General features: G+C 35.7%; 1 protein-coding gene across 1 annotated transcript in view; it reads right to left on the bottom strand.

Annotated features, from left to right (window-relative positions):
* The window catches only part of LOC140148755 (venom phosphodiesterase 2-like), a 29,091-nt gene that overhangs the window by 1,810 nt on the left and 12,278 nt on the right, over positions 1-15,003 (bottom strand). Inside the window, exons 8-24 of the mRNA XM_072170803.1 lie at positions 14,865-14,984; positions 14,345-14,454; positions 13,776-13,841; positions 13,508-13,580; positions 12,627-12,779; positions 11,962-12,034; positions 11,042-11,082; positions 10,630-10,751; positions 8,186-8,249; positions 7,767-7,854; positions 5,178-5,371; positions 4,965-5,025; positions 4,395-4,546; positions 3,712-3,856; positions 2,601-2,681; positions 2,272-2,407; positions 433-580 (exon numbers count right to left, since the gene is read on the bottom strand). Coding sequence (XP_072026904.1) covers positions 433-580; positions 2,272-2,407; positions 2,601-2,681; positions 3,712-3,856; positions 4,395-4,546; positions 4,965-5,025; positions 5,178-5,371; positions 7,767-7,854; positions 8,186-8,249; positions 10,630-10,751; positions 11,042-11,082; positions 11,962-12,034; positions 12,627-12,779; positions 13,508-13,580; positions 13,776-13,841; positions 14,345-14,454; positions 14,865-14,984 — 1,827 coding nt within the window. The remainder of the gene's footprint in view (positions 1-432; positions 581-2,271; positions 2,408-2,600; positions 2,682-3,711; positions 3,857-4,394; positions 4,547-4,964; positions 5,026-5,177; positions 5,372-7,766; positions 7,855-8,185; positions 8,250-10,629; positions 10,752-11,041; positions 11,083-11,961; positions 12,035-12,626; positions 12,780-13,507; positions 13,581-13,775; positions 13,842-14,344; positions 14,455-14,864; positions 14,985-15,003) is intronic.

Raw genomic sequence — 15,003 nt, 5'->3', positions numbered from 1 at the left:
GGGTCAAATTTCAAACTTTGTCCAATCGGGCTCAAACTTGGTGGGTCGAAACCTTCGTACGAGGGGAGCATGAAAAACATTATATGGAGGTCATCCGAGGTCAAAGGTCAAAGGTCATGGATTTCAAACTTTGTCCTATCGGGCTCAAAATTGGTGGGTGGAATCCTTGATGCGAGGGGAATATATGCGCAAAATAAAATTGACGTCAACCAAGGTCAAAGGTCATATAGGGGCTAAATTTAAACTTTGCCCTATTGGGCTTAAACTTGATAGGTGGAATCCTTTGTATGAGGGGGGCATGAAAAAAATTACACCAAGGTCATCTGGGGTCAAACAGAAATGCTATCATACCAGTGCTCTCACAGCATCAGGGCTCTCACAGCTGCAGGTGCACTAGTAACTAAAACAAAATGTGCATTGTAATTCACGTACCTGGCACGTTTGAATTCCATCTACATTTTGTAAAATGAATGTTAGTGGTTCCAACTTGTTACAATTCTTGTTCATTTCTTGACCAGATGTGCATCGAGTTATCACCACAAAATAATGTGTAGGAAATAGAGTATTACCAAACTTGGTTCTGTTATAAGAAATCAATAATATAATCATTCATCAATTATTTTATAATTACCCATAGATGCACAATTTGGGTTAAATTGCATGATATTTATACAACTTTATTATGTTCTACACTCACAGAAAAAAATACATAAATTATGTAAAACTTCGATGTACGTATAGAACGCCAAAACAAATAGGTATTTTTTACATAACCATGAATTATGTAAAAAAAACATAGCAGATAAGTAAAAAAAATACTTACATATTATGTAAAATATATAAAAATCGTGTCGTCTGACGATTGCCTTTTAGGCATGAAACTCAGAGTAACGACTACCTATTCTGGAAGGTCTGTTCTTTGAATTTACATAAATTTTATGTAGATTTTTTACCTCAGCTTTAGGTATTTTACTGCATAATTGTTATGTAATATTTTACACAAATTATGTAAAAGATACATAACATTTATGCATATGAACCCAATAACAAATAGGTATTTTTCACACAACCTTGAATTATGTAAAAAATACATACCAGTTAAGCAAAAAAAACCCAGGTCAATAGGATTGGGGCTTTCTTTCTTTGTTTTATTTTATGCTGAAACATAATTCATGATAGGTTTGAAGTCATCAAATCTTGGTCAACTGTCAGATTCGTTCAACAATACAATTTCATGCATAAAGTATTTTCTTTTGTTTTTCTTTTCTTTTCTATCAGTTCACCCCGCTATCTAGTTAATGTTCAATGTAGCATTTCTCTCTCACATGTGCATGTACGATACAATGCTATTATAATGCATTGTCACTTCAAGCCTAATTCGAGTTCCACACTTGGTACACTAGGCTACATTATCGAAGTCTTTTCAATGCATATCACGGCTACACTGTCCGTATTACCAGAGACGATCTCCTGTGGTATTTGTAATCTATCTCAACACGTACACACATTGCTAGATACACGCAGTGTCCGGGTCAGTATACAGTACAGTATTGTACTGTAATGATTGTCCTACTCGGTCTCGTAACACATGATCGCTGCAATGTCCCGGTGCTGTGCATGTCAATTCTAATGTTGATCAATCTAGCAAAATGAACCCATAAATAGCCATTTTTAAAGTCTTAAAGAAATCCATGCATAACTTATCGAACGAATCTCCAGTTTGGTTCAAGCTTAATGACTCCGAAACCTACCTATTTGAATGAAGTTTCAGCAGGCATGCGCTGCACGATCACCCCCACACACACGTCGTGTCCGCTATTGCTTTCGGTCTGCGCTATAATTTCTTACATGAAATAGGTAAAAACTACATGCGTGTCGATTTACATAACACGTTAGGTAGATTTTCTCCAATCAGCGAAGTATTTTGGGCTGACATTTTACTTCACTTCATGAAATGATTACACAAACTAGGTAAACTAGCTTCGTTACAGTTCAAATATGTACTTGAAGCATTTACAAACTGGCATGGTAAAAGTTTTTGACAAACTTTTACATGTATTGTGTATAATTTAATTTACATCGTGTTTTTTTTACATAACGTGTGAATATTTCTCTGAGTGTATAAATACTTGAAGAAATATAACATTAGTTTAATGTAAAACAATAAAGAAAGCTATACGCATTAAAAAAAACCCTAATACCTCAAAGATCAGCCAGAATATTAGCACTTGTTTACTCAATATGCATGCATGTAAAGGTTCGTGCACTTACCCATCTTTATCTGTTACATTTATATGATCTTGTAATCCGTCAAAATCAAAATCGAATATGGGTCCAGCAACAACGTTAATGCCATTATACTCAGCTGACCACAGCAGCAAATGAACTCGCACGAATTCCCAAAGATCTGTTCAGAAGAGTTTATTGAAAACAATAATACAATATTTGTTATTACCAGAAGTGCGCGCGATTGGAATAATCATGACCATGACCATCATTATTGTTATCATGATGACCATCATTATCATCACATCCACCACCATCATCATCTTCTTCGTCACCATCCTCATCATGATTTCTTTTATATATTATCTACTTACCTTCCACAAAGCCTGGATATTGTGGAACCATGTTTGACGTAATTCGAGCATTCATTGAATCTTCAATGTTGTCTGTCGCATCTTTAAACAAATGAAGAAAAAAAATCTGTATTACAAAATTGGGTTCATTGCCAATTTGTTATCGCGAGTAACAAAAACGGGACCGTTTTAGTCCGGGGTTTTAGTGAGATGCCTCGGTATTAATGTTGTTATTAACGGAACAATTTTAATAGTTAATTGTATAGACATTTTGATACCTTACATGTGACGATGTGATTCACAAGAGAGTTTCAATAATGGCAACGTTTCCATTGACTTTTCCTACCAACACGCCAATGATAAACACATTAACACATTAAACCGTCACGCCGCAGTATAAAGCTCATTTCAAATAGGAAGGAAACCTTTTTTTTGTTTAAAACCATATATTTACTCATTTAAATTGTCTTGTCTTGCTCATAATCGTAAGGATTGACTGAGGTATCAAAATGTGCCAACAACTTTTCCCATTCAATCCGCTGAACTATTTTTCTCATTTCCTAATTTACTGTTAATTTTTACAAATTACTTCTTATTTAAAGTATAACGATATTTTCTGTGAACATGGTGGCACGGTTGTTTGATAGCATCTAAAATTACGTCATTTTTAGTTAAAGGTGAACATTGATGGCGCTACTTATCTTGAATCTTTACAAGGGGTAGACACTGGTATATTGTTATTAAAACATCAGAAAACGAGCAACAAATAGCATCGAAGTTTTCAAAAAACTTTTTAACATAAAATGTTAGGAATAACCTATATTATTTGGCTAAATCAAATTAAAAATAAATGTAAATAGCGCCCTCAATTTGCACACAAATGTATAGTTTATAGAATAAAAAATACCACAAAAAAGCAGAAAAAGATGAATAAAAAGAAATGAAAAGAAAATCTAGAAAAGCTGGAAATATATGTACATGTTAGTGTGATAGTTGTTGGCATTGTCCAGGTCTAGAATTGAACATTATGTAATATTTTGTTAGAAAATCTAATAAATGATCACATCAAACAACCGTGGGTGAACGGTTTATGTGCTCAAAAGTAAGTGTAATCGTGTAAATTAACACTTACCAGGTGAATATAAATAACTCATTGTAACATTTTCTAGCTCTCCAGACAGAAAACCATAGTCCGTACAATTTGAAGACATGTCGGTGTCAATTCTAACGTCGGGTCTAATGGTGCAATTTGAAACAGCAACAGGGCTACCGCGATTCTACAAAATACATGACCAATCATTATTTAAATTATTTGTAGTAAGTTAAAAGTGCCGTTAATTAGCCATTAGATTTTGAAAAGCAGAGTAGAAATTTGCAGAGTAACAAATTCAACAACAAGTTAAAATACTCAAATTAATTAGATTGTGTGTGTGGGGTGTGTGGGGGTGTGTGTGGCGGGTGTTTGGAGTGTGTGATGGGGTTAGGCGGGGTGTGCATGGTGGTGTGGGAATGTGTGAGAGGGGTTGTCGGGGTGCATGGGGGTGTGGTGTGTATTGTATGACGTTAAAACAATTTCATAGTTTTAGGGGACTGAGCTTTAGATCCTAGCAGGATGACTTTGATAAAAGTCCTTCTATGATCGAAAGCTCAGTCAGGCCCATAAAACTTTGAAATTTTACTAAACAGGCTTTTTTTGTGGATAAGCAGTTTACAACAGCTAACTTTTTTAACGTTAAAAAGATCATAGACTATGATCTATGACTTGTAAAAACGTTTTCCTTCATCCTTAATAAACAATTACACAAACAAATTTACCCTTTTTTCCATCGTATATGACACAAACAACGGCATGTTGACATCATGACTGAATCCAGTAATGTAATTACTCTGAATTAAGTCACAATAGCTGCTTTCGAAATCTACTTCCGGTAAACCAAATGGTGCGTGGGTTTCTTTGGCTGCCATTTCTGAAAATGAATTGTAAAGAACAAACTGGAGTTATAATAAACGTAACTAAAACGGATACAAGAAGTATTGTTTGAGGCAACGATGATTGACTATATCAATCATTCATTCGTCAATAACGTGAGCTGCTATCTAAAACATAATGTTATTACTTGCACTTTGTATCGTAATTGTACAACTTTTCGAAAATGGATTGGAGTTAATATCCCAACTCTTTCCGAACTGACTATGATGATCAACATGTACAGATTTGTAACCCTTTGAGCATTGCATTGGCGGATTGCTACCTTCTTCAAAAGATTAAACATCCTTACAATTTATAAACTACTGTCGAACCCACGTAAAACACTGCACCACTCTTTAAAAGTGAATGAGCATCTCACTATGTTAACATAATCATTGTTTACTTGCTCAACATACCATCAGTGTCTGAGAGATCCAGTTGCTCATCAAAGTCCTTAATTGTCTTTGTTGTCTCGTCCTTTATAAGAAAACAAAACAAAATAGAATAAATGTCACTGCTTTTGTTGACAATGATGCCAATTTGGTTACAATGTGAATTATACTGTGCTCATTTGGTTTCAAAATATTTTCAATGAAAATATTGTCAATAAAATTTTTTTGCCTACTTACACCTAGAATGCAAATGCATTGAGACATGTCGTTGTCAATCCGGTCATAGTACTCTTCATCAGTGGATGGGTATGGACAATCGTCAGGTGTACCTACTGGTGCTGGTGTTGGTGGTAGTGGGTTAGGATGATTTAATAAGTGATGAAGACTTCCAGCAGTGCCATTATTTGGAGCTGGATCTATACCTAGGATTTCTGTATTATAGACGATGTAAAATATCATGATTGACTTAAGGCTTCAAAAGATTCCCGATTGTGAACATAATAGCGTAAAGATTTCATTTTTCATTTCATTTCATTTTATTAGAAAAAGCATCGTGGCCCTAAGGCCAAATTGAGCAATTTTTACAAAATTCAAAGACATCAAAATATGACTAAATTACAAATACAAAATATATGTAAACAACAAATTTAAATTCAAATAATGCAAGATAAAAGATGAAAAATATTGCACATGTAAAGCAAAAATTGGATATTGCCACATATTAAAACATCAGCATGCAGGTGTGAGTTGGCTCCGGGAGTCGGTGTGGGTGGAAAAGGGGTACACAGGTGAAGGGTGCATGAGCGCACGCACCCCGATGCACACACAACGGCATGCCAGCACACATGGTCCCTTCATCTCTGAACCCATACAACACCCAACCACCACAGAAAACAGCCACTCACACCTGCACAATATTATACTCACACACACACTCACATACCTAATTCACACCACACATATCACTGGGCTCAAACAAACTCCAAAAACACCTGGTACTCCCTCGTGCTCCCACTCACACATACAAATAAAGAGATCATAATAAATTATATAAATAATGACACCTGCATACATGTAATACATCAAAACTGTTTAAAAGCACTAAAAATGGCAAATGCAACAGGATAACTACTGATTCAATAAATTAATAAAATATGGTACTGGACTATTAGCAAACCTGGATGTTCTGACAGGAATTTTTGATATTGCACTTGAATTGCGGAGATTTCTACCATGGGCTTCAAACCTAGTGGGTGGAATGAGATGACTAGTACGAGCATTGGTTGATAGCCCTTCAGCAAATGAATGACAGAGTAATTCTCTTCTGTTAGTTAAAAAATCAAGATTGCACGAAGTAATTGCATCATCATAAGATGTATAGTTCCAACCAAGTATTGTCCTACATGCCCGTTTTTGAATTCTTTCAATATCAGCAGATTGTTTTGATGTAATACTTGAGTGTCAAACCACAGCAGCATATTCGAGAACTGGTCTAAGGTAACTTTTAAGAACAATGGTGAGCTCATCTTGAGAGAAGCCAAATTTTTTAAAGTGCGAAGCATAAAAGACGCCTATTGGCTCTGGTAAGCATATCATTAACCTGGGCGTCCCATTGAAGGTCATTTTGTAACCAGAGACCGAGTACTTTCGCTTTGTCAACATAAGGAAGAGGCTCATTACCAATTCTCAAATCTGTGTGTAGTGGCTCTGATCTACCAAAATTAACAAGAAGAGCCTGGCATTTGGATGGGTTTAATTTAAGGCAATTGTTTTTGGCCCACTCAGTAAAATCATTCAAATCATCTTGAAGACAGCCTTTAACATTACGATGACGGTTCTCACCAAAGGTCATGTCATCAACGTATTTCCAGTATTGTGATTTGGCATCTGTGGCAGCATCATTAATAACAATTTGGAATCCAATAGGGCCCAGTTTTGTGCCTTGAGGAACCCCCCCTTTGACCGTAACATACTCAGATAAAGAATCATTGAATTTCACACACTGCTGACTATAAAGCAAAAAATCACAAATCCATGGCACAATGGTTCTTCTCACACCAACTTCGATCATTTTCTCAATTAACAAGGTGTGATTGATGAGATCGAACGCTTTTGAGAAATCTGTCAGAACCACTGTGCCAACGTTGTGATTTTTTCCGCACCCTGGTGGAGAAAATGCATGAGATTAACTAAATAATGGCTGGTAGAAACTCCAGAAACATTGCCAAACTGTTTGATGTCAATAAAATTCTCAATGTCTTCCAAAATCCATTTACAGATAAAACCCTCAGCAATTTTGGAGAAAATTGAAGTGAGAGACACAGGCCTAAGTTTTTCAACATTAGGGGGGCTGGTCTTTGGAATTCGACTAAAAGCGCATTAGATTCGACTAAAGGCGCATAATGGGCTCCCGTGACATAACTGGCAGTTTAGGTATAAACTATAAGTGTCCTCTAGTAAATATTTCATAAGAAAAGTACTGGTCAGACATAATTACGTTGTACAGTAAAATATACCCTACTTAATTGAGGTATTATTTTAAAAAAATGGGTCATGGCTAAAATAAGTAAAAAAATCGAACCAACAAAAGAATGCAATGTGATCATTGGAGTAAATACATTAGTGGACAAGATTGGATTGCTAACAGTACTCGATAATTTGACTACGTATTCAAGTAGCCTTTAATTTATGTAGTTCTTTTGATTAAACCTATTTATTCCATTCTTATAGCTGGTAATTACTAACATTATAAACAGATTCTTTTCGATAAATAAATTGACAACAATCACCAGACAGGATAGGACAGACAATGAAGATGTTACTCACCACACATGAGGTTATATAGTTCGATATTCTGGAATGGTTCTACCTGTAAATTTTGCTTAAAAGCTGGACCATATGCAATGAAGAGTGCCTGAAAAAAGGTGGTTTATAATAATTGTAATTGTAAAATATTTCACAAAAGTTATGGGAATTATGAATATAAACCTAATTATAGGATTTTTCGAGCTTTTGTCATATAAGTTATTATATCATTATTGCAAATAGTATTATAGTTGTAGGAGTAGTAGAAAAACAATTTGTTAGTTATTAGTTATGTCATTTTGGGTTAATATGGTACTTTTTGTGAAGAGAATGTCGAAGATAAATTGCGAGCCTGCTTAATGTGCGATAAAAAACATGAATTATTAAACTTATTTAAGAAACAGTTAAATTTGTCTAACAAAATAAATTACATAATATACCTGCATATATGGTGACAAATTATCATAACCATGCGTTCCACCATCACACCATGTAGTTGGGCCACTGGAAAATTGAATACACGGTAATACATTTCACTGCATATCTTTTTTGGGCGCGCGTGTGTGTAATTAGGGGGTGGGGGTGTGTGTGTGTTGGGGGGAGGGTGATAGTGGGGGGGTGTGTGGGGGGGTGCGAGCATTCTTCTGGAGTAATATGTTTGCAGCAATAGCTTGTGGTACAATTTCTTTGTGAGGTATAAATCAGGGTTCTCACAAAGCAAAAATAGCTTATAGGACCCCTTAAGCCTGAAACGTGCAGAAATGATATTGCATTATAATGAAAGGCAAAGATAAAGACAATTTATCGCGTCTGACGTCATCTGTCAATCAAACTCGAACACGGTTTGTTTACAAGTGTCGTGATGATGACTTGCTGAACGCGGATTTATAACCGGGCGCCGTATTGTTAAATTTGCACCTTGAAACATGCAAACCATCTCAAAAGTTAGGTCTTTATAGTAGGAAACTTTCTTAACCGAAGGCACCATGTCCACAATGCCTAGAAAAGCTGCTTTTTGCCTTGTAAAAGTACGTAATTTTTCGCCATTTGCTGCTATTCCTTTTCTCCGACCAGCACCAGATAGATCGGTCTTCCTTTTACGCGCTGCTTAACATACTGCAGTTACTGTCCGTTTTCCTATACACAATACACAGTGCTCTCACCATTAACGCGTGACCTCTACAAATGATGTATGTTGGAAGAATGGACACTTGCCTAGTTAACATCACTGTGTGAAAAATAACCAGCCAATATTTTATTTATTCTCCAAAACTTCTAGCAAATATATTTCTCTAACATGACCTAAAATTACAGCTAGGTTAGATGTTCAGAAATGGTCGCACTTTTGTAAAATATGAGTGAGGGCAAGGCATAGCTAGCCAACTCCCCGTGTTAATTGAATGGAGATTTGACCGAAAATATTGGTATCGGACCGCTCACTTCTGAAGGATGCCACAAAAAACGGTAAAAGCTACATTTAAACTATTCTAAATAGGTTCTAGAAAATATAGTTTTGTAACATGTCCTAAATTTTTAGCTAATTTAGATGTTTGGAGAGGGTCGCACTTTTGTGTTTTAGGAAGGATATGTAAACGACAGATAACACCAAAAAATTGAAGAAATTATTTCCAAACCGTGTTAAGTCAACAATCATTATGTTGCTCATTTTGAAGAATGCTGGTTAACAAAAAGCAGGTCTTTGTCTCATTTCGTGAACAAAGATACACATACCATTGTTTCCTTTCGTTTCCTTTATAATCGGTTACCCAACTGAAGCTATAATACCAGCTTTATTGCGATGTCGCACATTGAAAACAGACACTTGTGCACAACCAGAGAAGATCTGATTTAATCAGTTGAGCTGCATCAATGAGTGTTATCTTGGTTTAATAGCTTTTAATGGGGTTTAAGTCCTGCAAAGGTCGAGATGAATTCTACTGTAGACATGACTGCATCATGACCTGTGTAAACCAATAAAGGATCGTAATTGACAGTGACATCAGACGCGATAAATTGTTTTTATCTCTGTCTTTAATTATAAACGGTGTGTGGGGTGCTTATGAGAGGTGAGTATACTTTCTTCAACGGTGTCTCTTTCGACCATTTGCGATACATTCGGGATTATAGTGGAGTATTTAGTATTTTGTTCTTCGTACAGTTTTGGATAATATCATTTTCGTTAACGTCTGGAATATTTTCCTCAATTTCATGATAGCAGAATGTATCACTGTTTCACATGATATTATTATCATTTAGCCAATTACTACAATCATTATGATCTGGACAAACGGGCAATAGGTAAAGAGTACTACATACGTGTTCCTGTTAAAAAGTGAAATTGTTCATCAAAAATGATAGAGTCAATGATAGTTCAAGCTAAGCTAAAGCTGCAAATTGTCGATTAGACCTAATGTATACTCATGATGCGCATGGGAGACCGTGGCCTAGTGGTTTACGTACTCACTTCTAGTGCATGAGGTCCCGAGTTCAATTTCCTGGTGATGATAACTTCCTGAGGTAGGCCTACTAGGTATTGACTTGAGGAAAAAGTCCGAATATATTGTCAACAGACTTACGCTATCCCCAGGGTTCATTTAGAATTGGGTAAATGAACCACGAGATTGTTCCGTCCTTCGGTCCCGTGTATAGCGAGTCATACCTATACACGTATATATATTCAGTCAATTTTGAAAAGGGCATAGTAATTACACCTGCTTGTCCCAATCCGTTCATGGGGAGCCCTTAAGATTGGCATTGCTATTTGGGGACGCTTCTACTTCTAAGGCATTCAAATTGAATAACAAAAATAGATGAGGGTCAGTAGTGTTTCCAGTTATGTGCGCAATGTACTGATTACAAGAATGTTTAAGATGTGTTTTCTTACTCGTTTGCTGTCCATCCAGCTTCAACAGGTACCACAGTATCCTCTATCCGTCTGTTATTGATGTAGTGCCATCTTTTAGGAACATCTTGTTTGATAGCAGGTACAGCAACTGGGTGTTTACACTGACATAAGGCAGACAGAAATATTTAACTATAATATGAGACTGAATCAAAAATACTTCTGCGTCTGACGTCATCTGTCAATCAAACTATGAACCGGTTTGTTTACGATTTGTCTTGATGGTTCATTTATGAATGCAGCAGATCACAGCGTGTCCTATGGTTAGTTTGGCATTTTCAAACATGCAATCCGTCTCAAAATCACAGTAAATTATCCTATTTACATATATATTTTGTTTTATTTCATTAACTAAACTCACATTGTATTATCCAGTGGCTAAATAAGAACCTACCTTTAGAGCAGCGACTATTTCTTTAGGATCCCCTATTACGGCTGCAATGTAAAAAAAAAAGGTATTACACGAATTTTGACTATGACAGGAAAGTATGATATGACCTGAAGAGTCATGGTCTAGATTAACATTGTCTAGATTAGGGTATTAAAGAAAAGTTACACCTTGAAGATTTGAATGGTCGGAATGCAAAACATGCACTTTCTAAAATTGCTTAACTCGAGAACTACTTAGCCATACTACAAGGGGGGACGTTCAATTATAAACGTCATCCCACAGTGTATAGCTATGGGTCTCCACTATCCAGTGATACCAAAAAAAGTACAAAGATTCACTACAGTAATATCGCTATGACGTCATAATATGAGGGCGGTCATGAAACTTTGGGAAAATTCTGGCTATATACAAAAGTATAGGCAAAAATGCAATTTAAAAATAAAACTGGCAAGTAAAAAGTCAGTAGCTCTTTGAATAATATTACAAGAGCGAAATGAAAATCATTGATTTTACTGCAGAAACCAATGGTGGGCCAACCCCCCCCCTCCTCTATGGTCATCTTTGATGGCCAGTCTTACCCCTGGTAAGATGCTGGGGTAAAAATTTTATCGCTAAAATTAGCGTTAAGGATGGATCTACGATTAGGTTAGGTCGTTTGGGCGTAAAAGCGCACCTTTTTTACGACGGATAAAAAATCATAGGATGGGGGTTGGTACAACTCCGTAGTTCTAGGATTAATGTAATGTGGTTCTTGAGATATGTGTCGTTTTTAATATGTAGATGATTCGTTTCGTCACTCTTTACACCATAACTCAAGAACCACAATACCTACAAAAGTGCAACTGTCATATTTTCATTCTTCGTCTATACCCCGCTTCAAAATAACCACAAACTTAGTTGTAATGTAATACATACTCACTTACCACTAGATTTTGGATCAATTCGTAACATTGTTCCCGCCGTGTTTCGTGTGTAGTAATCATCTTTGTTAATATACTGTAAGTTTTCAAATTTTGTAAAACAGTCAGTCCTACATAATACATATTTCTCATTAAAAAAAAATAGAATCCCTACTCATTTATGTTTGATCGTTTTGATAAGATATACTTTGCATTTTGATTCGGTATATTATCACTTTGAACCAACAATCTTATCAGAATGAATAGTTTTCGTTTTATTTTAACTATTCAAATTGAAAAGATCTCCAACTCATTATTTGACATGATTGCCAATTTCCTTTTGACAAGTTTCTTTATGCCCTTCTCTAAGAAGATAAACTACTGAAAAGGTCATTTTTGACAAGAACCTATTAATTCTACAATCCTTGTACCCAAGCGAGGCTGACTCCACGATAGTGTTACATTCAATTGAGATTGGTGAACGACATGTCATTTTGATGAGTCATTTTGAAGAAAAATATGTCATGTCTCCATCTAAATAGTTTCCCTTGTCAAATTTGACAAGTTTCTGTTCAAAAATGAGTAGATCGTTTTAGAGTGAAGCAATGTATAAATCAGGATTTTGTAAGGAGCAATAACTTCGGACAATTGATCACAGTAACAGAGGGAAAAATGAATAAAAATCTTACATCGTCTAGAATGTAAACTTGGTCGCAGGTTCTATTAGCCATACCATGGTCGGCAATGACCATAATGTTGACGCAGTTTTCCATACCAAGTTCCACTATAGAATCCATTAAACGCTCAATTATTTCGTCTACATGTTTTAGCACTTCATTTTCCTGCCAACAAATTGGAAATCAATTTTGTATTAGCATGATTATTATGTCATTTTGTTCAACTTAATTTGTAATTGATTAAAAGCAAATTTGTATAATTTTGATCGTGCAATACACTTTGGATCGTGCAAAGTGTTTTGAATCGTGCGATGGATTGTTCAATGTCTTTTGGAATGTGCAATGTGTTTTAGATCGTGCGATTCGCTTTGGATATGCTCTAGATAGTGCGATGCGCTTTGAATCGTGCGATGCGCTTAATAGATCGTGCAATGTGCGATTTAATAGCATATATGAGTTCCGATGAAGGGATCCAAAGTTAACTTAATGCTTGATATCCTGAAAATAATGTTCACGAAAATAATAGTTGTAAGTCGTGGATAAATCAAAACGTTTCTTTTTAATTATCAAATCGAATGTAGTTTAATACCGTCATGTATTGCTCAAGTGGGTATGCGATATTACCACTGAAATCGATTTGTAATAATTAAAATTTTGTTAATTATTTGCCGGCTTGTATCTCTGGCAACAATGATCAAAAATGTTACTTTACAACCACTATTGACCACCTAAACGTGATTACCAATTAGCCTACTTCTACTAAATTATAACATTTTTCTAAACTGAAGGTCAGCCTTTCTAGTTGTTGTGAATGTTAGCCTTGGTCTTTCTAGATCATAACAGACAAACAATTTTATTTTGCTGCACAAATTGTTAAATAACGAAAAACTTACTTCGTCTGAGTCTGGACCAGGATCATGGCCAGTGTGGTCTGGTTCATCCAAGTACATTGTAATAAAATCTGGTCTGTGAAATAAATGTATTATTTCGGTGATTTCAGCCTAATTATTCTCAATGTGACCAACAACATTATACATTACCGAATCATTACGAATGCAATCATACTATTGAAAAATAAGATATTCATAAGTAACTGTTTCTTATTTTAAAATTAGAACACGATAAATTATTTAAAAGCACGAAACATGAGGCTGCTCCTACCTTCTATCATCTGGTAAGCTCAACCATCCACGGAGAACGTCTACTCTCTGCTCGTAAGAATTATCTCTGAAATGATACAGTGGAGAAGGAATTCGGAATTAGTCTACTCCAGAGTATGCCAAAGTACATGCCTGTTGAGTGCTTTTCATATAATGTTAGGCAAAAGTACGTTGATGAAACTCTTCCGAATACGGACATCGTTAGACCAGGCGGCATTCTCGTATATAGTAACAGAATCTGTGAGTAGAAGCTGGGAACGGAGACCCCATACCTAATTTGAATGTGCGAATTTGCCGGCTCACAATGTGTTTCAATAAGTTCTTTGTTTGTAACTGGATTTGTTTAAGAACTGATATGATTAAATCAGTTTGATGATAATCTCGTTGATTTGTTGCATGGAATGTGGTACTTTTTAATCGCTGAAATGCATCTTGTTGTAAATGCGCATTGCATATCAATTTGTTAAAGCTAAACGTCTAGCGTTCGTTCAGAAGGAATTAGTCCGTCTGATTATAAGTGTTTTTACTTTCAACCATCCATCATAACAGTATGCTTATGACCACACTTACCCGTCATAGAGAAAATAATAAGTTGGTCTCATGTCCTGAATATCTACGTCAGATCCGGTCCAAAAATAAGAAGCTGATCGCTTGCCTTGTTTCACAACAGTGTTCCATATCTTAAAAATTATAAACAGACATATTTAAAATAGAGTCCAGTTGCCTATGGGTGTGGCAGCAGTGCTGAAAGTGTAAAGAGTCGAAAGTAAAATATTTCGGGTAAAGACTCTTCTTCAGGTACAGAGGAAGAACCATACAAAAATACAAATTATGTGATAATACCAAATATAAGTTCCATGATGTCAAATACACAAATTAAAATAGCTGTACATGTTTAACTCTACATTTAATTACATTTTCCACCAAACTTAATTATCAAGTGTATTTATGTCGAGTATGTCTTGACCTTACATGGAAATTAACTGAACTAATTGGACAGAATTTAAATGTCATTTACATGGAAATGTTTCTTTTCTTTTCATGTTGGAACACATTTAAATATAATAAACATTATATTAAAAATAAGTACCGGTTCACCGCCCCACCAGTGATTGTTCATTGCCTCATCACAGCTGAGGCAAAATTGTTCTCGAAGTACTGGATCATACATACTGTTATCAATGAGTCCATGTGACTCCGGATACAAGCCCTGAAATAGGCAGAGAGAC

The sequence above is a fragment of the Amphiura filiformis genome, chromosome 3 (genome assembly GCF_039555335.1).
Source record: "Amphiura filiformis chromosome 3, Afil_fr2py, whole genome shotgun sequence".
NCBI lineage: Eukaryota > Metazoa > Echinodermata > Ophiuroidea > Amphilepidida > Amphiuridae > Amphiura > Amphiura filiformis.
The sequence above is the reverse complement of the archived record's forward strand: the minus strand, read 5'-3'. Positions and strand labels throughout refer to the sequence as shown.